A 24,763-nucleotide genomic window follows, 5' to 3' on the forward strand; every position below is an offset into this window, starting at 1 on the left:
TACTCCAGACTGGTCCCTCTGGTACTTCATCCCCTTGGAGCCCAGAGGGGAAATCTGCCCAACACTCAGAACAAGCCATGGCCAGCGCTTTGGGAGGTTGTTGGCCTTCCCACCAACTCCAGCATCTGCAAGTTTATCTGCCTAGTCTTGTTTGAATCAACAATTCCCATCGCTATTTGATGAATTCACAACTTTGGAGGTGGGAATGTGCCTTTTCCTGAAATCTGGCAGGACACGACTTGCTTATGGGAAGGGGCAGCCTGAGGCTCATCCAAGTCCCAGAGCTCCCCTGTTTCACACTGGTGTCACAGGGGTTTGCTTGTGAAGCTTCTCCACCAGCTTCCCACTCAGCTGGTACATCTGCTTTTGACAGGTATGACTAGCAGACTGATGACCCTTTTTCAAGAGAGCTCTTAATAGCCACATGTCATTCCAAAACACCCTTTCTTCACCTAAAAATAGATAGAGAGCTGTCTGGGCTTCCAAGGCAGGGCTCCCCAAGAGCTAACTTTATCCTCATGGGATTTCAGCCACTCTGAATTTGTTCTTGTTCCCCTGTTATACTGGGGTGCTTGATAAGTGGAAACAGGGAGGGTTCTCATAAGACCTTGGTTCATTCCTCTCTTCATGTCCTTGAATGAGGAGGGAATGTTCAAGAGCTCTTTAAATAATTCACAGGGTTGATCTGCAGCTTAATTAATGTTTGTAAAACACTTTGGGATCCTTAAGGAGAGTTATTTAATACTCTGAGGCTTGCTATCAGTAGTGTTGGCACCGACTCATTTATGAGCACTTGGCAGAACAAATAAGCCAAAGGGAGGGTCTTTTTTCAGAATTGACTTTCACCAAGAAACCCGGTAAAAGCTTCAAAAAATGCCTTCAATCCCCTGTGGATTTTTGCCTCCTAAATCACTAACAGCAGATGGGAAAAGGTACATTTGTTGTTGAGGGAAAGTTGGTGACAGGGGCTCTGTCACTTGTCAAGCACTTGCATTGAGGGCACATCTGTGTACACAGAGGGTACAGAGGTCCCTGTACTCATGCCAAGCAGAGCTGGCATCCCTCTCTCTTTGCTTTCCCATGTGCTTTAGATCCTGAAGCCCTCCTTAACTCCACAGGCTGAAATCTCTGGGATGGGACAGGCACATTCCTCCTGGCCCAAGACTGTGAGATGGTTTTTCGTTTGTTTTTTGTTTTTTTTTTCCATGAGGCATGATCCTGGTAGGGGATTTCTGTGCCTGTTACTGTTGTTCTTAGGTCAAGTGAGGCTCCTGAGAGCCTTTTGGGAATGCTTCTGGGAATTCCCAGCTAAACTTCTGAATTGCTAAGCACCATCTCCAAGAGTCTGAGGAGCATGGAGGTTTAGGGGGGGGGAGGGGTAAAGACAGAAGAACACAAACCTTGCAGGAAGAGCAACAGTGAGGAAGAAAGCAGAACTTGCCAAAAATGAGCTTGCAATCAAACGCCCACCATCCTGGTCCTGCATAGGTCATGCTGATCGTTCATCTCCCTCAGCACCCAGCCCTGCATGGGCAGAATGTTTATGCCAAGAGATACTGCCCTGTGCAAGGAGATGTGGTGGAGCCAGTGGGGCTCAGAGCTGGGGCAGAGATGCTTGCAGTATTTTAAGTTGCAGCAGTAGGAACAAGTGGCTTCCCTGCTGTCATCCAAGCCACGTTTGGACCCTAAGCACCGTTTAAATATTGCAGTGGTTGTCAGGCAGGAATTGTTTAACTCGTAAAATATTGTTCCTAATTTGTATCAACCTTGATGGTTGAGTTCACCCGAGGGAAGCATTGCTGTGGGAAGAATCAGTTCGGGGCTGAGCTGTTTAATTAGTGAGCCTATCAGGTTTTATTCGAGGGTTGTTAGAAATTAAAGCATTTTGTCATCACAGTCAGAACCTGTTCGTGGGCATTGGTTTGTTTTTAAAAAACTCCTAAAATAGCCTGGAACAATGCCAGTCAATGCCAAAAGCAAGCAGGAAAGAGTAAAAAAAAAAAAAAAAAAAAAAAAAAAGTGAAGATATTTTAGAAATGTTGGGAGACCACAGCAGAGTGGGAGACAAAAACAAAGCAGGTCAATACAAAGGTGACAATACAGCATTTGCTGAGGCACAGGCACATTTCTTGGCCATTGTTCAGGCTGACAGCCAGGGAGGCAGCCAGCTTTTTGGCTTAATGCTTGTCTTGGATATTTACATTGGATTATCTAGCGTGGTTATCTCAGCTTCTGTTCCTCCTGCTGGTTTCTTCAGATGCAAGTCACCTCTTTCTCTGTCCCTTGGGGACAACAATCATGTTGCTTCCCAGGCTGTAAGTCCTGGCTGAGAGGGTCTGGCCAGGCACAGGTGGAGTGGGAAGGGGAACACTGCTGCTCACCCATCCTGCGATGTGGTGTCAGGGATGCTGCAGGCACATGCCTGTGAGTCCAACCCTGGCTGCCTGTGAGCAGCTTGTGTTGTGCAGACAAGTGAGGGGGCATGAGATGGCTTTGAGCCTTCCTATCTATGTGCTCAAGCTGACACCTGCTTTACTCTCCCCGTGCCTGTTCACAGCTGGCAGTGTCACCCCTGGACTCCCCATGTCCCACTGTTTCTTTGCAGACTGATGATTTTTGTCCTTGTACAGATCCAACCCAAGGCTTACCCAGCCCAGGGGTAAACTGTTGACTTTTCTGCCTCAAGGGATTTTGATTCTTTGACTGTAGCTGGTGGCAGAGTGTGGGAGGGATCAGTGAGGATTAGGGGAGCTCTAATGAACAGTGGGAGGGTGTTGATTTTTCAGGAGGTGAAGGAGGGAAGGGAGTTTGGAAAAGGTTGATGGAGGTATTTTAGGGAGACAGTAAGAGAGTGGCTGAAATCTCTTCTTCAGCCTATCCCCCTCCCCAGCATTGTCTCCTCTACTATCTCATGGGGATTCAGGTTCCTCCTCATACTTCTCCAGCAGCCTCCCCTGCACACAATGATTTCTCAATAAGAGACCATGGTTTTGTCCCTATACCCATATTTAGTAAGATGTAGCTCAAGTCCAGACTGGTAGTAAGCTAGGACAGTGTGAACAGACAGTGGGATGCTTGATCCTGAACCTCACTGCTTATGTAGCCTTGCTCTGCTGTGACCTAGGGTGACAGAGACAAACTTGACAGTCCAAGAACAGATTATTTCTGTTCTTAGTATTTTCCTGTGGATGTGGCAGGTGTTTCCTTAGCTTTGAGGGATGAACTGACCAGCATGGGAAGATTAATCTGAACTCCTGCCTTCCTGCCCCAGGAGATACAGTCCATCTGCATGTAGGACTGTATTAACATAAGAAAGCTATAGATTAGGTAAAGTCTCCAAGTTCACATCAGTCCTGAACTGCTGAGTGCTTTAGCACTGAGGAAAGTACATTTTGTCCCTGAACTTTCTATTTCAACAGCTCTCATATGATATCATTCTGTCTAGTGCCTCAGTTTTAATGCAAATGCTCCTCTCTCGTTGAGATTCCCTCCATCGCCTCTCTGCTGTTCAAGCATTTGTTGGTTTCCTTGTGTCTCTTCAGTGCTGCTTAATTGCTCAGTGACCCAAAAAGCACAGAGTACAAGCAGTGCTGGAGGAATTTGGCTATGAGCACTTCTCTGCCTTGCTGACACCACGATGGCCTCCTCCAGATGCAGCTTGGCCCCCTGATAAGGAGGGACACACAGATCAGCTTGGGTCTCATAAAAGCTGGCTTGCAGCTTTTGATGGGTTTGCTCCCTCTGAGATTTCCAAATGCTTTTTTATTTCCTTGCAGTCCCTCCCGTGTTATTCAGGATAGTTGCAGAGAGTTGCTCTCTGTACTGTTACGGAAAGAGATGAGAGGTGGATCCAGGTACTCTTGAAACCCTGTTTATACCTGTTCACAGCTTTCTGTGTCACTTCTGTGGGCCATGTAAGGACACAGGCACTAGCACTGACTGCTTGGTATGGGAAGGAATCCCAACACAGGTTAGGGACACATCTGTAAGGACAGTTCTCTCTGACCCTACCTTGGAGTAGGCAGGGCTGGAGGTGACCAGGGAGAGGTTGTACCCCATGTGTGCAGCCTGCCAGGATGTGAGCAGGATTGCTTGTGACCTGTGGCCATTCTGCTATGCAGATCTGGGACTCATAACTGTAAATCAAAGGGAAGTGTACCAAAGGGAACACTGATGTGCAGTGACAAAAGCAGGCTACCCTGCTACTTTTCTGCTTTCCTGTCCTGCTTCTGTGCTGGGAAACCCATTATCAGAAAGACCTTCATAGCTCCCCAGAATCTCTTCTTCCACCAATGTCCCACGTTAGGGCATCTCCTCATCTAGAACAGCCTGAGATAAAATGAGGAGACTGTTTAATCCTGAAAAGCTGTTTCTTGAGGAAGGAGATGATTCATATGCCAGTGGGTTCCAGTCATTCTTGTGCAGAACTGAAGTCTTTGGATATTTATCCAGAGACCCTGGATACATCCACTGGGGACAGGAGGGTGGCTCTGTGGCACATATTCAGATGTCCAAGAATGTCACACCACAGGTACAAATGAGTTCTGGTTCACAGACAAGCATTTGGCAACCTTAAACACTAGCACTGTTTGGAGAGCTAACCCAAGGAAGTCAGCAGTGGATCTAAAGGGCTTGAATCTTCCTGTGTTCAGTCAATTTTCTTCATTTCTGGAGATGTAACTTTTATATTGCATCAGGCTATGTGCAGGGAAAAGAGAGCTCTTTGTGGCTGTGGGATTGTTGAACCTCAAGGACAAAGAACTAGGGTTTTTCTTCTTTTCACTCTTCCTGGTCTCATGTTTTCAATCTTATTTTTGTTATGTAATCTCACTTTCTGTGAGTGCTCTGTTTTGAAGTTGGTGGAGATAACATCAAGTTATTTGCAAGTTATTTTAAGCTGAGGTAAGTTCTCAGTGGTCAGGAAAAAGAGTTTAGTACATTAAATTGCAACACTGGCAACTGGAGCAAGAAAAGGTCCCATTTTGAGAAAATTCAGTGGTACTTACAAATTATTTCTGAAGGGCAAGTCTCCTCCTGTGAGGTGATGTGTGCTGTCAAGGTGACACTGACAAGGCCAGGATGACTGGCTTTGAATTTCTAATTGCCTCTTTGAAGAGCTGTGTAATAAGAAGGATTGACCATGTATGAAAACAATGCAAGACCACTCCATTTGGTAATACTAGGGTTTTAAGGAAAAATTAGAGGGGGATTTCTTTGTGACCAATGACAGTCAAGTCACTGAGCTAAATGTCCCTCTCTAGATACAAAGCTGGTATGTGTCTGATGTATTTGAAGCCTTCTGGGCAAGAGTAACTGAAATTAGAATTTGGCCAAGCAAAATGTTTTTTTAGTGGGGTCTTATTTTATTCACAGAATCACAGAATTGTCACAGCTGGAAAAGACTTCTAAAGTCACTACGTCCAGCTGTCAACATCCCTCCCCTCCATAAAATATATCTATCAATATCAGTATCACCCACTAGAGCATGACCTGAAGTGCTTCATCTACACAGTTTTCAAATACTTGCAGGGATGGTGACTCTACCACCTCCTTGGGCAGCCCATCCCAATGCCTGCCTACTCTGTTGGTAAAGAAGTTCTTCCTCATCCCAGGGGCCTGTATTTGGGAGGGATCTGCATTAGCAAATCCATTGCCAGTTGCAGTGCACACCAGGATTGTCATTTCAGTGGAGCTGATTGATTGATTGATTAATTGATTAAAAATTGCAAACCAAGTCTGTGACGAGCAAGAGGGTTGCTCTAATGTCTGGGAAACATAACTTCAAGGAGCTTTTTAGGACCTCACAAATAAATTCAGCCATAACTTGGTCTCAGCCTAAAAGCACCTGCATGGTGTATTCACAGTGCTGAGAAGCTCTTTAAGTGAGCCCATTCCAATACCTGCCTGCTCTCTTGGCAAAGAAGAAGTTCTGGTGCAACCTCAGACCATCTCCTCTAGTCCTTCTTTTGTATTTCTCCAGGACAGTACAGTTATGTTGCTACAAGAACTCTGCAGACTTTGTGTCTTTTTTCTCATGCACAGATTCTGTCTGTGCTTTGGTCTGTGTCATCCTAGAGCTCTCCAAGCCCCAGCAGCTTGGTCTTTGCTCCTCTGCTGCCCAATGAGTCCATTGCTAGCAGTCCAGGGAAATGCTTAATGCATGAAGAGGAGTCCTGCTTCTCATCTTCAAAGGACTTGCATTTTGTTCAGATCTGTGGTTCCCTCAGTATGCCTGTTCAGCTCCTCTTTGAGCTGCAGCCTCTGCTTTCCACAGCACCTTGGCAGAAAGCCTTGGCATCAGGGGGTGGGCACAGCATAACTTTATCAAAGAGAGGCACTGCCGCTTGTCTCACCTTTCCTGCCTGTTCAGTTCTTTAGCTATCCACTTGGGATTCATTTCTATGCACACGACTTAAGTCCTCTCCAGGATGCTGGGGGAACCTGATAATTGCTGTGGTTTTTTTCCTGAATAACAGCCCTGGTAGAAAGGTGGAGGGACCACAGGGGGGAACAGGCTGTTTTCAAACAAGGTCCTCAGCAGAGCCAGCAAGGGAGACTCCTGGGTGTGAGATCAGGTCTGTCAGTCTGCAGCCTTCCCTGCAGAGGCTGTTGGGTGCTCAGCCCACTGCCATAGCTGATTAAGGTTTCCTGTTGATGGAGACAACGTGGATGCTTATCCTCCAGGTCATGGGAGGGTAGGCAGTTTTTTTTTTCAAGAGAGCCTAGAGCAGCTCTCAGTAGTGCAGCTATTGCTGAGCACTGGCTCTGCCACAGGGGTGTGGGGGAGGAGAGGTTGTCAGCTCAGCCTCTGTGCTGCAGGATGCATTTGAAGGGCAAGGAGACAGCTCATCATGAGGATGCAGTGCAAAGCAGGGGATGGGGCTTGGGAGACCCAACCCTAGTCCTGGACCTGGCCTCTGCATCTGTTTGGAGAAGATGCAGCCCCCTCTCCATGTTGATATGGGGTGAGATCACTCATCTTCCTTGGAAACACAGTGGCCAAGTAAGAGGTGTCCATGGACACCGTGGTCCCTTACAGACTTTATTCTCACTTTTGGGATGTTTCCCAACATAGTCATACCTCAGGAGAGGAGCTGATGCCGAGGTGCACTGATGGACAATTCCATCCCACCAGGAGCCAGCACCTGGGAAGATCTCATGCCTCCCTGCATTTTCCATCACAGGAAGACAGCTGAATATCACAGATTATCAAGGCCAAAATTTGAAGCTGGAGCAGCCAGCTCCCTGCAGAACTGGCAAAAACTGGAAAGTGGAAGAGGATACTGTGAATTTCTCACTCACAACCAGCAGACACAGTGTGCTCTGCTACAATTCCAACCCAGCAATCCCATCTTGTCCCTGTGCCACCCCTCAGCTGTCCATCATGGCAGGCAGAGGGGCAAGAAGGGGAGGATGAGAATGCAGATCCCAGTGTAAGGCAGAGGGAAGAGGTGACAGTAGTTTGAGCTAAAGGAGGAGGAGCTGGATCATGGCATAAGTGGGCAGGTACAGGATTGTCCCATGGGTGTCCCAGCCAGCAAGACATGTGGAACTCTGGGATAGAGGTTTGACCTCCATTTTGTGCTGGTCATGCAATTTAGGTGGAAAAATGTAACTAGTCCTCTCCAGCTCATGGTTGTGCATTGTCCTGGGCACCTGAGGATGCAGCAGGGACAGCAAATGGAACACAAACCATTTGTAAGGTCCACCCTAGTCATGTTTTTGCATTGCCTTGCTGAACCTGGTAATGCCCCAGAGCTTGGAGAAGGTGGCTTTCTACTGTTCTTCAAGATCATCAGCTTTTCCTTGCTTGTCATATTACATACCTTGTCCCTGGACATTTTCTGGGTGCTTTGGAGCAGTGTCCCTCATTGCAGAGCCCTGTGGTATACATTGCAGTGACAAATGCAGGAAATTTGGCATGGCATAGAGCAGAGAGATGTGTCTACAAGGGCCAGAGGAACAGCTTGGTTCATCCCTGGATCTCCTCCTGAGTCCCTGCCAGAACCTGACACAGCCTTCCCCAAAAAGCCAGCCTGGGCTGGAAAGGGCTGAGGCTGCCAGCAGAGACACAGGAGGCTGCTCCCTGCCAGGGAAGACTCTGTCTGTGCCTGTGTAAAACACACCTCAAATGCATTGTTGTAAAGAGCCCTTCACTTGCAGACTTCACCTGTCCATTTCCTGACACAGGGTGTGTCCATCTACAGACCTTCATGCCTCTGCACAAAATCCTGATCAAAACCATCACCCTGCTCCCAGCCCTCTCCCCAGCTCACCCTTGTGCCACTTGCCAGCTCCCTCTGAAAGAAAAGAAAGGGAGACACCTGTGCCAGCCAAACAAATGGCCCTAGCTCAAATTAATTTGATGGGCTCAACAGCGAATTGTTTAAATGAGAGAAGGAAAGGGATCACCAATGAATAGAATGTCTTTCTGCTCATGGTGATGGAGCTGACGCAAAAGGATTATTTTTATCCTGTGGAGAAAAGGAAGAGCAGAGCCCTGTGAAGCTGAGTCAAGGAGGGGCTGCCTTACAGTACCACTGGCTGTGGGAGATGCAGTGACTGCTGCAATCAAAGCAGCTCTGGGGTTCTCCTGGAGGGAACCTGTTCCTGGTCAGTGTTCCTGAGAGATGGGATGCCAGATGCCAGCCATGGGATGCTGTCTTAGGGCAAACATCCTCTCCTCTACCTTACTCCCACCTCCCACCAGGGAGCTGCCTGTGATCCTGCTGCTCACAGTCCAGGAGTTATCTGAGCTCCCCACACCCTGCAGGGTTCTGATCAATGCAGAGACCTGTCCTGCCTCAGTCATTGCTGTATTTTCCACCTCCAACCCACCAGGCTGAAATCTCCTTCTCAAACATTCTGTGAGCTGTGCCCTTGCAATGTGGTGTTCTCTGGGTGCAGCTCTCCCACTGACATTCTCAGTGCAGAGGGGTCCTTTCGCCTTCCTGGCCACGATGCTCCCATTTCTCTACCCTGGAAGATGTTTCACAGGACTGCCAGGTCCCATCCTGGTGATTTTTCCCCTAATGCCAGCCCTGATGGCAAAACACTTGTTCCACCATCCCATTTTTTTTGTGCAGGAAATTGTCCCTCCTCACACACAGTATCTTGTATTTGTCCCTGTTATATCACATACAGGTTTTCCAGGTCAGATTTCTGGTCCAGCAAAGTAATTTTAAATTACAGTCCTGCCTTCCTGGACACCTGCAGCCTTCCCATCTGTCCGACTGTCCAAGAGCTAACAGAAACACTGACCAGATCCTCTCCAGACCATGGATCTGGAACACACTATTCTGTTTTACTCAATTTATACAGATCTTTTGCCTTACCTGAAGATCAGGATATCAAGGTCGGCAATGGCAAAATCTTCCTAAGTTTGAGATTAACGACTTGTATGTCCTTCCTGTCCACAAGGTCTGTTATTGTGTTGCAAGAAGAAACCAGATTTGTCCACTGTGGGCTTTTTTTGGTTCAAATCCATGTTAGCAGTGATGCATCTCCTCACATACACTTACCTGTGTTGGCTTATTCCAATTGTTTTCTGAAAAAGTGCCGTTAAACTTAAGGGTCTGTGATTATTATTTTTTTTAGGAGTTAATGCCTTTGCCCTTTTCAGCTTCCTGGTCCCTGTCATCCTCTAAAATTACCCAAAATAAATTCTTCAGACCATGGCTGTTAGGTCAAGGCAACGTAAAAGCATCTTCTTTCCCAAGGGGCTGGGGCTGTCTTGGCATAACACCATAAGCAAGCCAAAGCATGAGGGCACAGATCTTATCTTTAGGCAAACAAACCTACTTGGGAAAAAAAAGTGTATGTGCCCTAAAATTTGTCTTTTATTTTCCAGATATATATTAATTGAGCTAATAAAGGACATTGTGTCTCCCTGCCTGCCTGTGCTGTCTGGTTCCATACTACCCTGTGCCGGGCAACTTGGTTGCTGGTGTTGTGCCTTCCCAGGAGCATGGATGTGAGCACTGCTTGGTGTGAAAGCATTACTTTCTTATTTGTTTTCCTTCTATGACTTTCTGATGATTATATTGACTTGCTGTCAACAGTCAGGCACTGAAAACAAGATGACCAGAAGTTGTTTCCAGAGATGCAGCTTGAACCATGTTCATCTCTTGGCAGGATTAGGCCTCCTGCGTCCATCTTCACAAAGGACCTTCTAAGTCAGGAAAAGAAACTAAAAGGCTCTCTTTTAATCTGGCCTGGTCCACCTAAGAACATCCAGTGAGAGTGCAGGAAATTAATAATTTAGTGTCTTTCATGTCCTTAAAAAAAAAAAAAAAAAAGAAAGAAAAAGAAAAACCATGCCAGGCATGACTAGAGTTTGTTACAGAGCAGAGCAAAAGCCTGATGGTTGGGTTTCAATTACAGCTGCTTGTTCAAGAAGAAAAACTGTACTATAAAAACACTGCAGCCTAAAAGGCTCCTGCAACCCGGGGGGCAGGGAAATCTGATCTGCAAAAGGAAAAGTAAAGCCCATCCTGAGAAACCACTGCTCACCTGCTGCCACGAGGCCAAAGGCAGGGTTGCTGAGATGCCACCCGAGTCAGCCCAGCCTCACAGGGATCCCCAGCCTAAAGCTCCAGTGAAGGAGAAGGGTCTGGGTCCTGCTTCTGCAATGGGGACAGCCTGGGGTAACCTGAGCATCAAGTGCAGCTCCTGAAGATGGAAATCCTGGGGTAGATGTAGGGAGCAAAGACTTGCAGAGGGATCTGTCCTCTTTCTGCAGTGGCAGGGGAAACTCCAGGTTGCTTGCTTCTCATTTTGTAGGGAAATTTAATTCTTCAGGGTGTTTGTATCCTGCTCATGGCCTGGGATATGTTGCTGGGCATGATTTTTTCAGAATTTAGTGCCACAGTTAAAGCCTTTTGCAAACAGTCGTATCTTCATTTTGAGTCAAGGTTAGTCTAAGCTGTAACAGCAACACCACCATTGCCTCTTTGCAGAAGAAGAAAAAGAGAGGGCTTGACAGAGAGAGCTCCAGCCCTCAGTTGCCCTATCTCTGAAGTATCCATAATGCTTAAACGTTGCAATTGAGCTGTTTCCCCTGATTCAGAAAGATTTGCTTGTCTGTCAGCGTGAAACCTCTTGAACACTGCCATGCTCCCCATACACCTGCTGCATTGTGGCCTTTCAGCCTTGGCTGGCAAATGCTGTTTGACTCAAATCTGTGAGAAGCATGTTGAAAGATATTATTTAGAACCTGAAAGAAGGGTTCAACATGGACTTTCTCTTAAAAATAAACAGATCCTGTGTAAAAGAAAAAGCATTACACAAAATCTGCATGGAAACAGCTAAAGGAAGCTGAAGCCAGCAGATCTTTAAAAGTAATATCAGGCAGTGGTCTCAGAGGAGTCTGTCAAGGTTGAGCAGGGTATTTTCATGACCCAGCTCCAGCTGATAGTGTTGTCAGTGTTAGATGTGAGTGTTGCTGCCAAGTAAATAGTGACAAGGGCAACATGGTCTCAGAGGCCAACCCCAATGACTTGGTACCATGGTGTTGCTTTCTCAGTGCCCACCAGAGCACAGCCAGAAGCAAGGTGGCACAGCAGGTGATGTAAATCCCAAGCAAACAGCCCTTGCAGCTCTTGGATTGCATCCTGGAACTGGAGATGATAAAAGAGGTTTGAAGGTTGTAAAGGAAGGCATGAACTCCCAGCCTGACACTGAAACACTGAGCCAAACACAGATCCTGGATGCCTTGCTGGGGTTATTCAGAGCAGGACTGAAACCTGCAGGACTAATATGGACTAATACTAACACCTGCATGGTGTATTCACAATGGTGGGAGGCTCTTTAAGTTAGCTGAAAGAGATATAGTAAGATTTGGCAGCTGACAAAATTCAAGCAAGGACCAGAGTACACACATTCAGTGTGGCACTGGCTTGTCTGCATCCCTCAAACTCCCTCATGTCAAAACTGTGTCTTGTAGTGAATGATGTTATTTAGTTCCAAGAGGAGTAATTGGTATGATTCTGGGATTAAAATCTACTAACTCTGCTTGTGATCTAAACATAATTGGGAATTGATGGGCAGCATTATAGAGAGGTTCACAGCCTTTTATAAGGGGTAGTCATAGCTTGTAACAGGCCAGGTAGCTGTGCATGAAGACTCCTGAAATCTTTGGTTCTCTTGCTTGGCTTATTTATTAGATTGTGTGTTAAACAACCAAGCTGTAAGCGCTGAGAGACAACAGGGTGTTACAATAATGGGCATGGATTGAGATTAAATCAATCTTATCCCTTTTCTGTCATTGAAATCAGCCTAATGGGAAAAGATTTACAAGTCCCACATGCCTAGAATCATGTAAGTTCCCCTCTTAGGTCAGGTTGGAGCTTTCCCACTTGTCAGTAAGCATGAGGAAACAGTCCTCACTTTGTGATCCCTTTGTTGCCAGCCCTCATGGACCTTTAGCCCAGATTCCTCCTTGGTCCTTTAGCTGTCTGCCTCAGGCTCCTGCTCCCCACAAGCTTCTCCAGTGCTTTCTGGTTGTAATTTTTAACTGGAAGAACTTCTCCTTCTCTTTACCCATCTAACAGCAACATCCAAACCATTCTGTAACTGCTTCCTCGATGCTTGGATACCCTGGTGCTGGGAAGTTTGTCCCAATGGGTCAGCATTCCTCAGGGTCTGGGAGTTGTACTGTTGGGGGCTGTATTGTTCTGCACCAGTCTTGACACCAAAAGCAATGTATAGCTCAGTGAACATTTGCTTGGAAATGCTGTCTGCACCAGGATCACAACAATACCAGAGAGCAGAGTAGAGCAGAGCTGCAAAACTCATCCTTCAGTATACACTTGGTGGTGAGGAACATCCTGGGATCACAGAGCCATGGGGCACGTTCAGGATGGAAGGAATGCTGGGAATTCTCTAATCCAGTCTCCATCTCCAAGCAGGGTCAGCCCTGAGATCAGACAAGATTGCTTAGGGTTTAGACTTACTCTGAAAGACTCCAAGGCTGGAGATCCCACAGCCTCTCTGGAAACCTGTTCTAGTGGCTGCCTGTCACTGTGGAGAAAAACTTTCCTATGTAGCAATGAATCCTTCCTTGTTTCTGTTTACAGCTGTTGCTGTCTTGTTCTGCTGCTGCCCACCAGTATGAACATCCCCACTCTGTCTTTGTGGTATGCCTCTCCTGGGTGCTGGGAGCCTCGTGTTGGGCACCCAAAACACCTCTTTCCCAGGCTGAACAAGTCCAGCACCCTTCTCTCTTTCCCTAAGTGAAACTGGAACCCTTCTATTCATTAGCTGAAAATGAAGGCTTTTTACTGTCTGCTTTTCATCACCAGGAGCAGAGAACAGAATCACTGAGCCAGCAGAGACATTCCCTACTTATCTTAATTTTTTTTATGCCCTAGAAAGCTCCTTTCCTTTTCCCCAGGGAGTGAGGACATAGGACTACATAGCTCTGGGGACAGGAGGTGAGAGGGATTCATCCTCTTGCTTCCTTGCATCTCCCAAAGCTTATTTCATTAACACTCACCTAGTGCTTAATTAATTCATTCTGACTTGGAGCTGCCTGCCTGTGTATCAGCCTTCTGGAGAAAAAACCTGCTGGAAATTCAGCTGTTGTATGACAGGAAATATGGAAGATTCTTACTTCTTCTGATGGATACTTTAATGCCATAGCATTAGACAGGGGATGGATGTCATTATTAACCTCTGCAGCCATCCTTGGCTTTACTTGTGTCTCCTGAGAGGAAATTCTCTTATGGTTGCTTACTTACCTTTCTTTAGACTTTTGATGCCAAATCTGAAGGACTTGGACATGGTTTTCTTTTGCCATACTCTGCTGCAAAGATGCTCCATTGGTTTCAGCAGATGGGTTTAACTGGTCTATGGCACTGAAGTAATTACATTTTGATACCAGAGAGGCACAGCAGCAAAGATGTAAAATTAATTCAGGTGCAGCGTCCTGGTCAGTGACTTGAAGTAAAAAGCTGTTTAGAGAGGCCACCCTGGGCCACGCTGTGACTGTGCTGTTGGCAGCATGGACTGCCTCTAGAAATATATCCCCCTGGTTTCCACAGATGTTGGGCTGGCTTTTCCCATGGCCAGTTCCTTCTTTGAGCACATATTAGCATCAGGGAGATTGATTAGTGCTCACATCTCTCTTCTGCTTCTGTTATAATTAAAACAGCAATACATGCACGAAGCAATTAGATTTTGATAATGCTTTTCTAAACAGGATGCCAAGGAGCTTAGTACAAAAACTTGGGCTGAAGCCAGATCAGCATCTTAAGACTGGATTGTCATTAAAATGGCTGCCTCCCACCTGGGCAGCTTACCCAAACACAAGCTCTAGATCTGCTTTTCAGCCATCGTGAACCTCATCTTTATCTGCAGACAGGACCCAGGAGACTTAATGCTTCTGGGTAGCAATGCCAGAGTGAGACACAGGCAGGGACAGATCACTGGTGCCTGTGGAATCTCCATCTGCTGGTGGGTCAGGGGAATCCCCCTCCCCCCCCAAGCCCCATCCCTATCCCTGTGTGCCCAAGAGCTGATGCTCCTGTCTGCCCCTGCTCTGTTTTCCAATTGAGCAGTGGTTGATCAGGTCAGGGTTTTCTTCAGGGCAGATCTGCTCACTGCTGCAAGGTTCCCCCAGAAGGAAGTGAGATGGTCCATGAGTGCCCATGTCTCAGGAGAGAACTGCCTGAGTTGCCTCCCAGCACATCACTGGGTTTCTTCTCTGTTGTTTTATCCTGTCTGCCAATACTTGGGCCCTGCATTTGCAGTTGGTCCAGTCTGAATCCTCTTCTTCTCTGTACAGCCCTTACTCAGGCCCTTGTGGACAGTCCAGTGCCTTTGTGTCACTGTGAACATGAGCAGGGGAGGATATAACACAACCCCAGCATCACTGTGGGCTGGGTGGAGATGAGATGTCCCAACAAGGCAGCAATGAGCATCCCCACCAAGCAGCTTGTGCCAAGACTGTCTTCAGGATGGGACTGACACTAGATGGAGCTTCCAGGGCAAAGGGGCAACCATGTGTGTTACATCCGAGCCTTGTCTCTGGAACAAGAAGGGATTTCTCAGCTGCTGTAACAGAGTCAGATCCTGGGGAAGAGCAACTTCTCTAACTGAAGGATTTTCCATGCTCATTCTGTGTCTTGCTTTTTGCTGACTCCTTTTAAGCCTGGATTTGCATACTGCAGTGTAACTCAGTTACAGCTGATGCCAGTAGTCCAGACTAATGAATCTATCTGGTTTCCAGACCTGGGAGTGTTTATGCCACACTTACATTTGCCTGGCTGTTTCCTGCGCAGCAGGTAGAGAAAAGCTGTGCAAGTTATTTAATTTGTGGCAAATGGAAGACACAGTCCCAAGTAAACAGGATGCACTTTGGTGAGGACAGTGGAAAAAATAGGAGGAGGGAGAGAGGAGATGGGAATAACCGACCAGGGAGATAAACAGAATAAAAATCTCAGTTGCCACCAGAGCCCTGCTGTAGAAGAGCTGTTGTACTGGAGAGCACAGACAATAGAAGGGTGAGCAGGACACATGAGCTGATCCTGCCACACCACTCAGCAAGAGAAAGTTCCCAGGTTTGGGGTATGAGCTTGACAGATGTGAAGAGCAGAAGGGTATCAAGGGAACTCAGAAGCAAGGAAGTGCAAGGAAATGTGCACCCATATCTAGGTGCTCAGCTGGCAGAGTGTGGAAGGCAGTGCTGTGAGCAGGCTATAAAACAGCACCAAAGGCTTAGGGAAAATGTTTCAGTGGTTGTGAGAGGGACATGCTTGGCACCACCAGGGGATGGGCTGGCAGCACCATTACAGGGGGCTTTCAAAATAAATGGTGCTGCAGGTGATGGGAGCAGAGTTTGACAATCCACCACTCAGGGTATGTGGTACCAAGCACCCCAAGAACTAGGTGGAGTGCTGGACAAGCATCTGCCAGAAAAAGTTTTAAAGTAGCTGCTCCCACTTTGGACCAGGACAGACCAGTGCTTAGCCCTGCTTCAGGTGACACAGTGATTTAAGGAAAATGTACACAAGAGAATGTGTTCATGAGATGACAGAATTGTTCATGCAGTTGAAATACCTAGTGCTATTTCTGGAGCGTCCCTGAGCTGAAGTGCAGTCATGAAGAGCAGAAGAGAGGAAGAGAGCACTGTGGTCTGACATTTATTGCAAAATGAGCTCTTTCAGTAAACAGAACAGTATCAGTTGGAATACATCTTTCATGCCATTGGCATTTAATGTTGTCAAACATGGGGCATCTGCAAGTGAAGACATTAATTTTCATTTTTATTTATAGAGAAACTCAACTTCCAGTGTAATTGTATTTATCCAGATGGAAATATATTCACACACTCTTGTATTACTAGCAAGCATCTATATACTGCCTATGCAAATGTTTTCATGAGTTATATTTTTAAAAAATGGCATCACTAAAGCTTTAAAGAAAGAAGAAAGAAACAGCAGCTGGACTTTTAAGCTAGTTTTAAATGTTACCACAGAGGATATATATATTTTAGCAGTGGTGGTCAGTGAAAGAGATACTGGAAAGAAATTGCAACTTTAGGAAGTATCCTGTTTGTACAACTACAAATGATCTCTCATGAGATGCTATGCCCTGTGAGATAACAGCAGTACCCAAGTGTTGCAGAAGCTGCATATTCACATGCGTGTTTGGTTGCTTTTATTAAGCTCTAATCTGTGAGGACTTACTGAGCTGTCAAGCAAAAATGCTTAAGTCAAGCTGAAGTAAGAAAAAAAAACAACAGAGAGCCTGAGTGACAAAGAAATGTTGCTGGGTGACTGTCAGTGCTACCTGTCAGCTGGCATCAAAGGCTACAGCTTTTAGACTGCTGGGGTCCCTGTGCACCACAGGGCATCTCCTTGATTCTGCCTCGTTATATAGGTTTGATGTACATGTCTCTGGGTGCTCTGTCTGCTCCACAGCCTCTTGCTGAGTGAAGAGGTTACTCAGATGTGGCTTCTCCTGGTAGGCATAAAGAGCTAGGGAAGTTTAGGTATCCTCACGATGTTGCATTGAGGTCTGGTGTCTGGGTTTCACTGAAACTGCAGCAATATTTGAAGTTGTCTAGTAATGAAGGTATCTCGTATCTGATGGCTTGTATGGACAACTAAAACCTGTGTCTTGCTTCCCTCCTCCCCACCACCTGGGTCTGAGAGATCCCACAGCTAAAATATCGGTCACTAATGCCCCCACCAGACTTTCCAGCTGGTGGCAATATAACACACAGCATGTAGGCAGGCTTTGGGTAACAGGGCTTGCCACTGAGCAGTGCTGAGAGCTAATTAAAGTAATCCATCCCATCCAGAAGAGCTGGATGGCACTGCAGAAAATCTGAACTCAGCAGGGCTGGAGGGGATGAACTGCCTGTGCCTCAGGGAGGTGAAGGAAAGGGCATCCCATCCCTCTGTCCTTATCCCAGTGGTAGTTTGCACCATCAGGACCCCCTGGCCTGAAGGCTAAAGCTTTTGTGCTTTTTACTCCGCTCCAGCCCTTCTACAAAACCTCTGCAGGTCAACAGAGTATAATTATCTTGCACACTAAGCACGCAATGATTTTTCTCAGTGCTTAGCACTAAATCTGTGAATTGATATGACTGAAAATCTTTTTCTGTGCACCTTGTAGGGAGTTCATCATCTCACCAGGCTACTCTGTTCAAGGCGGCTTCTATTGGCTTGCTTACTGCTTATTGAGGGTAATGATGCCCAAAGGTAAAGCTGTGTTCCATCTCATACACACTGCTCACAGTTAGAGTGTGGCCTGGTCCTCAGCCCAGGCAAAACTGTGATCTCCTGAAGGAGCAGAGAGCCTGTTGCTGATGCTTTCTCATCTCTGCAAAGCAGTTCAGTGCTCATTTAGCCCATTTCAGGCCATAATGTCTTTGGATAACTTTATCCAAACCTAGTAAAACAAACTTAGTAAAATTTATCCTTCACTTTAATGATAATTCCTGGTGATACCTGACCTGAGGGTATAACTGCATCGCTGCTTTGAACCCATAAGTGTCAAATACAGAAAAGGCAGCAGACCAACAGTTTTTAGTGGCTTTGGTGGGTTTCTACAGATGGTACTGGGATATAAATTTAGAAAAAGTTAACAAGTAATTGCAGTGCCCACTTCAGAGGAGCTCTCGAGTCCACAACAGGCCCTGCCTAGGTTCAGCTTGGCCTTGCTTACTGAAGTTTTCATCCATGGCTGCTAAATGTGGTCTCCTTATGGCTATATTTAGGTGCCTAAATTAGTGCTGTGTAATAAGCATTGCTCATGGTTTTGGAGTTTGCAAAAACAAGGAACGTTGAGGTTGGCTGGAAGCCAAATCATTTTGTCAGCAGCTCAAGCAGAAGGGCTCAGTGCCAAGCCTTTCTTAGGCTTTAGGTGATCCTGATCCTGCCCATCTTGCAGCCCATGATGCCCCCCAGCACCTTCCTCATGCTTCCCTGCCTCTGGGGCCAGCAAGGCCAGGCACTGCACTGGAGCTATGCAATTCAGCATTTCCCCATGCTCAGCAGGGTATACAGCTGGATCAGCAAGTGCTATCAGAGGGCACTGCTGATGCTTCATTAAATGCATCAGCATTTAATGTTTCAGAGGCTTGCTACTTATTACTGCCTGAGTTCTTTGCTGATAGGCAGTAGAGACCATGCCCTGGCACCCATCAGAAAAAGCTGAGCTCCTCCATGGCTTTGCTGAAGGCTGCTGAAACCCATGGGTAAGGGTGTGCATCCTGTGTGTGTGTCTATTGCGTGGCCAGAGAACACTGCAAGGATGGTGAGCAAGGGTGTGGGTGTACCAGCCAGTCCCTCGGAGAGCAGAGGCAGAGCTGTGGTGATGGCTGTGTTTGAGGATTTAAATTTGCTATGATCTGTCTGCTGTTGCTGAGCCCACCCTTTCAAACAATCTCTCTTCTTCCATGGATGTTGATATTCCAGCCCACTGCGTGGCATGCTGCAGGCAGGTACATTTAGGTTCAGGCAAACCCTGCCTTACATCTTCACCAGATTCACTCTGGTTTCTTCCCAGTGGTAGGTCCAACCCCTTCTAGTTCTGATCCAATTTTGCTTTCACCTCCTGCCTGTTGGATATTACTGACCTTTGCTCCCGGGCTTTTAGTAGCAAATGTGTGCTGCTGAGCCCCAGGCTGGCCCCCAGTCCTATGTCTTTGCTGGTTCCAGTGGCTTCACTGGGGACTTCAGCAAGCAAGAGCAGGTTACCCAGGACCACAAGGCCTATCTACCCTCTTGTACACAGGCATGGCCCAGAGCAGGTGCCAGCAGAGATCTCTGAGTCAAATATGTGAGCTGCAGCAAGGAGAGGTGCTTGCTCTGAACAGCACCTAAAACTTCACTGGAACTGGGAGGATGAGCGTCTTTGAGGTCAATGATCCTGTGTGGTTGCTGGTGTCTGTATGACCCAGCAACCATCCTATGGGCTTTTCTGCCAGTTTCATTGCCTACAAGCAGAACATTTCCTGCGTCATTTGTTTCCAAACAGTAGCAAAATAAGCCTAAATCCTTATCTCGAGCCTGCCAGCTAATCCTTCCGCGAGTCAGGATCAGCGCTGTCAGATCAGGATGTGAGTGTGACTCGAGGCTCTCCACGGCTGATAAGCACATTGCTGCTGTACGTAAATGGGCGTCTTGAGAGCCCAAGAGTGGTCCTGTCACAGACATCATTCCCATCTCAGTTCCCATTTCCAGCTTCCTCTTCTACATAAGAGTCTCAGGTAGCATAGGACCATGACGGGGCAGATTTTGAAAAGCTTTAAGTGCTGCAGGTCATACCATGCTCCTTTTGATGCGTGTTTGGTTGGTGGCCCAGGAAGCCAGCAGAGAAAAATTTCCTTGGTCTTCCCAACAGAAATGCTCCAGGGAAGTCTCTTCTTCGATCTCATTCATTGAATCTGCAAGACCTGTCACTAGCATGTTTTGCTAGGAGAGGAGGAGGTGTCACCCTGGAGGTGTCACCTTGACCTACCTCTGAGCAGGGTAGAAGAAGCAAGAGAAGCAATACTGAAATCCTGCCAGGCTCTTTCCCACTGAGGATAAGGACAGGATTTTTGTACAGCCCCATTGGTGGCTTCTGAGAGCTTCTCACACCCTTTAAAATCAGCATATGAGAGCTTAAACCCCTTGTCCATGGGAAGCTGGTAACTTAGGTCACTGGGCTTCTTTGTAAAGTGGCCAGATCCTGCCCCAACTGTGCCCCCAGATCTCATCCATCCAGGAATGGCAGGGACTGTGACTATAAGAATCATGACTGCAGCAGGGAAAAGGCAATCCTGTGCCCCCTGGCCAGGCTCAGCCACGGGAAGCATCCCCTCACTCCCAGGGAAGTTATGGGGACTTTTCTATGTTCATGCCAGCATGGTTGACTTCCTCGCTACTTTAAAACATAAACGTGTTTTGCTTTCTTTAATCGAAACCTTGCAGCAGATGTTTTATGATTATTCCACCAACGGGAAAAACAAAAAGGATGCTGAAAACAGCCAACATCATGGGTTTTATGGGAGAGTTTTATTAACTTGGCAGTTTGCTGTTCAGCAAGGGAATTAAGGCATCAGCCAAGACATGGGGAATCCAGTTTAAATTACTCCCGTATCTTCAGTGTAAGTTCAATATGTGGCAGTGTGGGGAAGAATGGAATTGGGGGTCCCAGGGATTTGGATCTGGGGTCCTCAAATAGCCAGTCTCCACCCAGATCCTCATCCTTGCCCTCACCCTGCCCTCACCCCTAGGGCTCCATCTCAGTCACCTTCCACCTCTTGTCTCAGTACTCACCTTTGGGGATGAGAGAACCATCAAGGGTCCTGAAGCAGTTGTGTCTGCACTGCTGATAGGGCCAGGAGCCCTCTGCCTCAGTTTCCCTGCCTGGAGAGCCAGAGCAGAGCCTGGAAATAAGGCAAAGGGAGCATGAGAGCCATGAAAACAGCAGTGTGGGGACATGAGGTCTCCCCATATGACCTTCCAGGGGTCATGCCATGTCAGCAGGACAGGGTCTGGCCCCATGCAGTGTCTTTTCTGCCCCTGCCATAAGCTTTTCTGTCACATCCCTCATCACTGTTTCAGCCAAGAGCATTTTGCTCTCCTACTGGGAACTGCTAATGATAAAATCAATGCAAATGCTGCTGGGAGCAGCTTCAATACCCATTCGATGGGCTCCTCAGGGACTGATCTCCTGTGTAAGCTCCGATCTGCATCTGTCAGCTCCATGGGGGGATGCTCTGCCCAAGCTCCTTCTCAGCTCCATGTTAGCCCCCTGGATGCAGTGTAAGCAGGGATGCAAGTGGAGGACAGGCTCAGCTACATGCCAGGTGGCAGAGCCCCATGAGTGCCCATTCCAAACCTGGCTGTGGCACGTATTGGGAGGGAGGACCTCTCAGCAGCCGTGCATGGAGGTGATGTTTCCCCACATCCCCTGGGCTCTGGGAAACAGAAACATCTCTGCTCTGAGCAGATGAAGTCACTGGATTCGTAGGTATCTGCTGCATTCATAGAATCATAGAATAATTTAGGTTGCAAGGGACCTCTAAAGGCCACCTACATCCCCACAGAGGATGGATCCAGGTGTGTGCCATGATGCCATCAGCTTGTCTGCACTGGCCTGGCCAGCTCCCATGCACAGCTGCCCTGGGAAAAGCAGAAAGAGGAACAAAGGGAAACTTTCAATTCCAGTGTCCCTAAAAGGACATTATCACTTTCCTTCCCTGTGTCATTCTGCTTGCCTGGTTATGTGGCGTTAAATTAGGGCTCTGGTTTGGTTACGGCTCATTGCAGGCTTGTGTATGGCTTTGTTGCAGCTTGTTCAGGAGCATTAAAGGAGCTGAGCCAGTCTGAAAGTCAGTGTTTTAGAGACAGCTCAGCAACTGGGAGCTGAGCCTTGGCTGTGACTGGTGACTTCAGCAAGGCTCAGACACAGTCCCTGTGGACTTGATGTTACTACCTGGAGGGCATCACTCAGGGACCCTCTTTGATTCTACCAGTGGGGAGAAAAAAGGGCTTGGAATGAAGGTAGGTCAAGGGGACATGGATTAAGCATCTCCTTCTCCTGGCTGAGCAAAGCAGTTGCCTCTTTAGCCTGTTCCAAAGACTTGTGTATGGTGCTGTGTGCAACACTGTGGGCCAAAGGGAGTATTTTGAATGTCTTCAGGCAGCAAAGCAGCTTTTCTGCAGAAATAGCTATGTCTGGAAATACTTCAAGCAGCTGTGTTTATCCCAAGGCTCTAACTCAGAGAGGTGCTTGGCTGTGATGCAGGCCATTAGTACAAACATCCCTCCCAGTGCCCAGACCGGAGCCACAAAGGGCGTTGCTCACTTTGCACTGCTACTACAGTCCAGCACTACCCCAGCATGCAATCGATGGGCTCAGTAATTAAAAACAACCTCGTCTCAGTGCTCAGATGAGGAACAGGGCCGTCTTCTTGGCAGCAGGGGAGTTTCCAGATGCCCCTGTTCCCCTCCCAAGGGCTGCTTTCAGCCCAGCTCTGCCCTCGGGCAGCCAAGGAAACCTCTGCTCTGTCAGGATTGTGCTGGACTGGGACAAGGGAGCAGCCTGGGGATCCCATGTGGGGCTTCTTTCCCAGTCATCACGTTCAGCAATGCCCACATTTGCTGAAGATCCCTACAGCCCCATGACTTTCCCTTTGTTGTGCTCAGGCATTTTTTCCAGAGCTGGAGGAAAGACACATGTTTGTAATTGCTACACCCAGGGCTATTAGAGGAGCTGATCCAGCTTGAGAATTTATGTTTTCTAAGTGGGGAGAGAAGAAAAAAAGTGACCTCCTTGCTCAGATGCTGCTATATGCTGTTCCCTTGGCTTCCTGAGAGCATCCCCAGGCTGCTGGGATGCCAGGAGGAGTTGTACAGCAGTTTTCCATGGGCTGCCTCTCAGCCCAGTTGCTGATGTTCCCCCTTGCTGTGCCACTGTGTTGGGAACCTGCTTCCACTTCTCCCAAACCTACCTGTAGAGGCTGGGTACCAGCCCTCCTTCTTGCCCATGCTTGGCATCTGCTTTCTGGGGTGCCTGGAGCCATGCTGGGCACAGAGGAGCTTCCCAGCCCCTGAACAGGGGCCCTCCCAAAACCAGAGGCAAGGTGAGAGCCAGCAGACTGGCAAAGGGGAAGGTTTTTTAGAGCAAAAGGCAGCACTGAGCTGATGGGATGCAGTGACTGGATGGATGCTGTTCTGGAGAAACCCCTCAGGGTAGATGCTCAGCTGCAGGAAGGTTTGGAGGGCTGAATGCAGGTTGGAGATTTCCTCAGGCTGTGTGTGCCACAATATGTATCTGGAGAGCCCAAACCCAGTTATCACTTTCCCAAAGCCCCTGAGCTCTGGTGAGAACAGCACACTGATGCTGCAGCCCACAGCACTGGGTTGCACAGGTCCCCTTAGCAGGGAAATTGCCTCCCACCAGGCCTGCTGCTCCCAAGCAAGTGAGGACTGAATTGGACAGACTTCAATCCCTCATACTATGTAATTTATCTCAAAATGCTGCCAGTTCTCCCCAAAAATGGGGAATGAGCCCCTGAGAGGATTTGCATGGGAGAAAAGAGGGTCCTTGTCCTCAGTTCCCGTGCTGGGGCATGTGGTGAGGTTGGCAGAGGACCCTGCAATGAGGTACAGGGACAGGCCATGCCAAGGGAGGTTTGGAGTGTGACCAGGGGCAAGAAACTCTTGTTGACAAGCTTGCAGCCTATCTGGGACTCACCTCCTGGGTTAGGGTCTCTCAGCACCCACCTGCCTTCCTGGACAAACACATTTGTGTGTAAAAGGGCCAATCCTCACTCCTGTGGCTGCTTCTCCCCAGGAGCACTGGCATGGAACGGGTACAGTGTGAGCATTTTGGGGAGGTTTGGACATTGCATCACTGTCACTGCCCTGGGAGTCATGCATGCCTGGTACCTCCCTGGAGTCTGAGGGAGAAAGCTGGGAGGCTTGAAGAGCATTCCAGTCCCACAGGGCTGGGAGGAGAGAGGAAAAAGAGAGTTTGTGTCACTGTGGACCAACAGATCCACCCCACTTCCACACAGACCCTTCCCTACTGCCATTCCCCAGCCCACGGGGGCTTTTGCACTTCTCATGGCACCTTGGGCTTGACATATGGGCACAGGCAGGTGCATCCCCCTGTGGATCAGCCCCTAGGTGGGGGCTATGCTGCATGGCAGCCCAGCATCCTTACCTGCACCAGACCCTTACCCATCCCCACAGTCCTCCCTGCTCACAGCTTTGCCCTCCTTGCTCTCTTCACAGGCAAAGAAAGGCCAGGAGATCAAGATGGGTCCCGAGGTGGAAATTGCAAAGCTGGACAAGCTGCTTAACCTGATGAGAGACCCAGAGAGCAAGGCAGAGGAGTGAGTGGAGGGAAGGATGGCTCTGCCAGGGGCTGCTGGCTGAACAAGCCCAGCTTTGATCAGTGGCTGCATGCCACGGGCCCCATGCCACCCGCTCTTTGCATAGCGGGAACAGTTCTCCTCTGTGCCTGGACAAATAAAAGGAGTTTCTGGGAGAGACAGGGAGTGGCAGTCCTTTCTGCGAGTCCTTTCAGACAGACCTCACTGTGCTCAGTCCCCGAGAGCTGCACAGCATTCAGCTCTTCCCCCTGGGAAGGTGAGCTCACCAGGTAAATCCCATGGAGAGCAGGAGCCCTGGGAAAACTGCAGGGCTGCAGCTCCCTGGCAGCCCCACCACTGGTGGTGGCCAGAGAGACCAAGCACTGACTGAGCTGCAGCCCTGCAGCACTTCGTGAGGTGAACCACACACAGACCCCTGGA

At 48.1% G+C, this 24,763-nt stretch overlaps 1 protein-coding gene across 1 annotated transcript in view; it reads left to right on the forward strand.

Annotated features, from left to right (window-relative positions):
* The window catches only part of DNAI1 (dynein axonemal intermediate chain 1), a 148,093-nt gene extending 123,597 nt beyond the window's left edge, over positions 1-24,496 (forward strand). Inside the window, exon 20 of the mRNA XM_030467373.1 lies at positions 24,243-24,496. Coding sequence (XP_030323233.1) covers positions 24,243-24,347 — 105 coding nt within the window. The 3' untranslated portion in view covers positions 24,348-24,496. The remainder of the gene's footprint in view (positions 1-24,242) is intronic.
* The last annotated feature ends 267 nt before the right edge of the window (positions 24,497-24,763 follow it).

The sequence above is a fragment of the Calypte anna genome, chromosome Z (genome assembly GCF_003957555.1).
Source record: "Calypte anna isolate BGI_N300 chromosome Z, bCalAnn1_v1.p, whole genome shotgun sequence".
NCBI classification, from domain to species: Eukaryota; Metazoa; Chordata; class Aves; order Apodiformes; family Trochilidae; genus Calypte; species Calypte anna.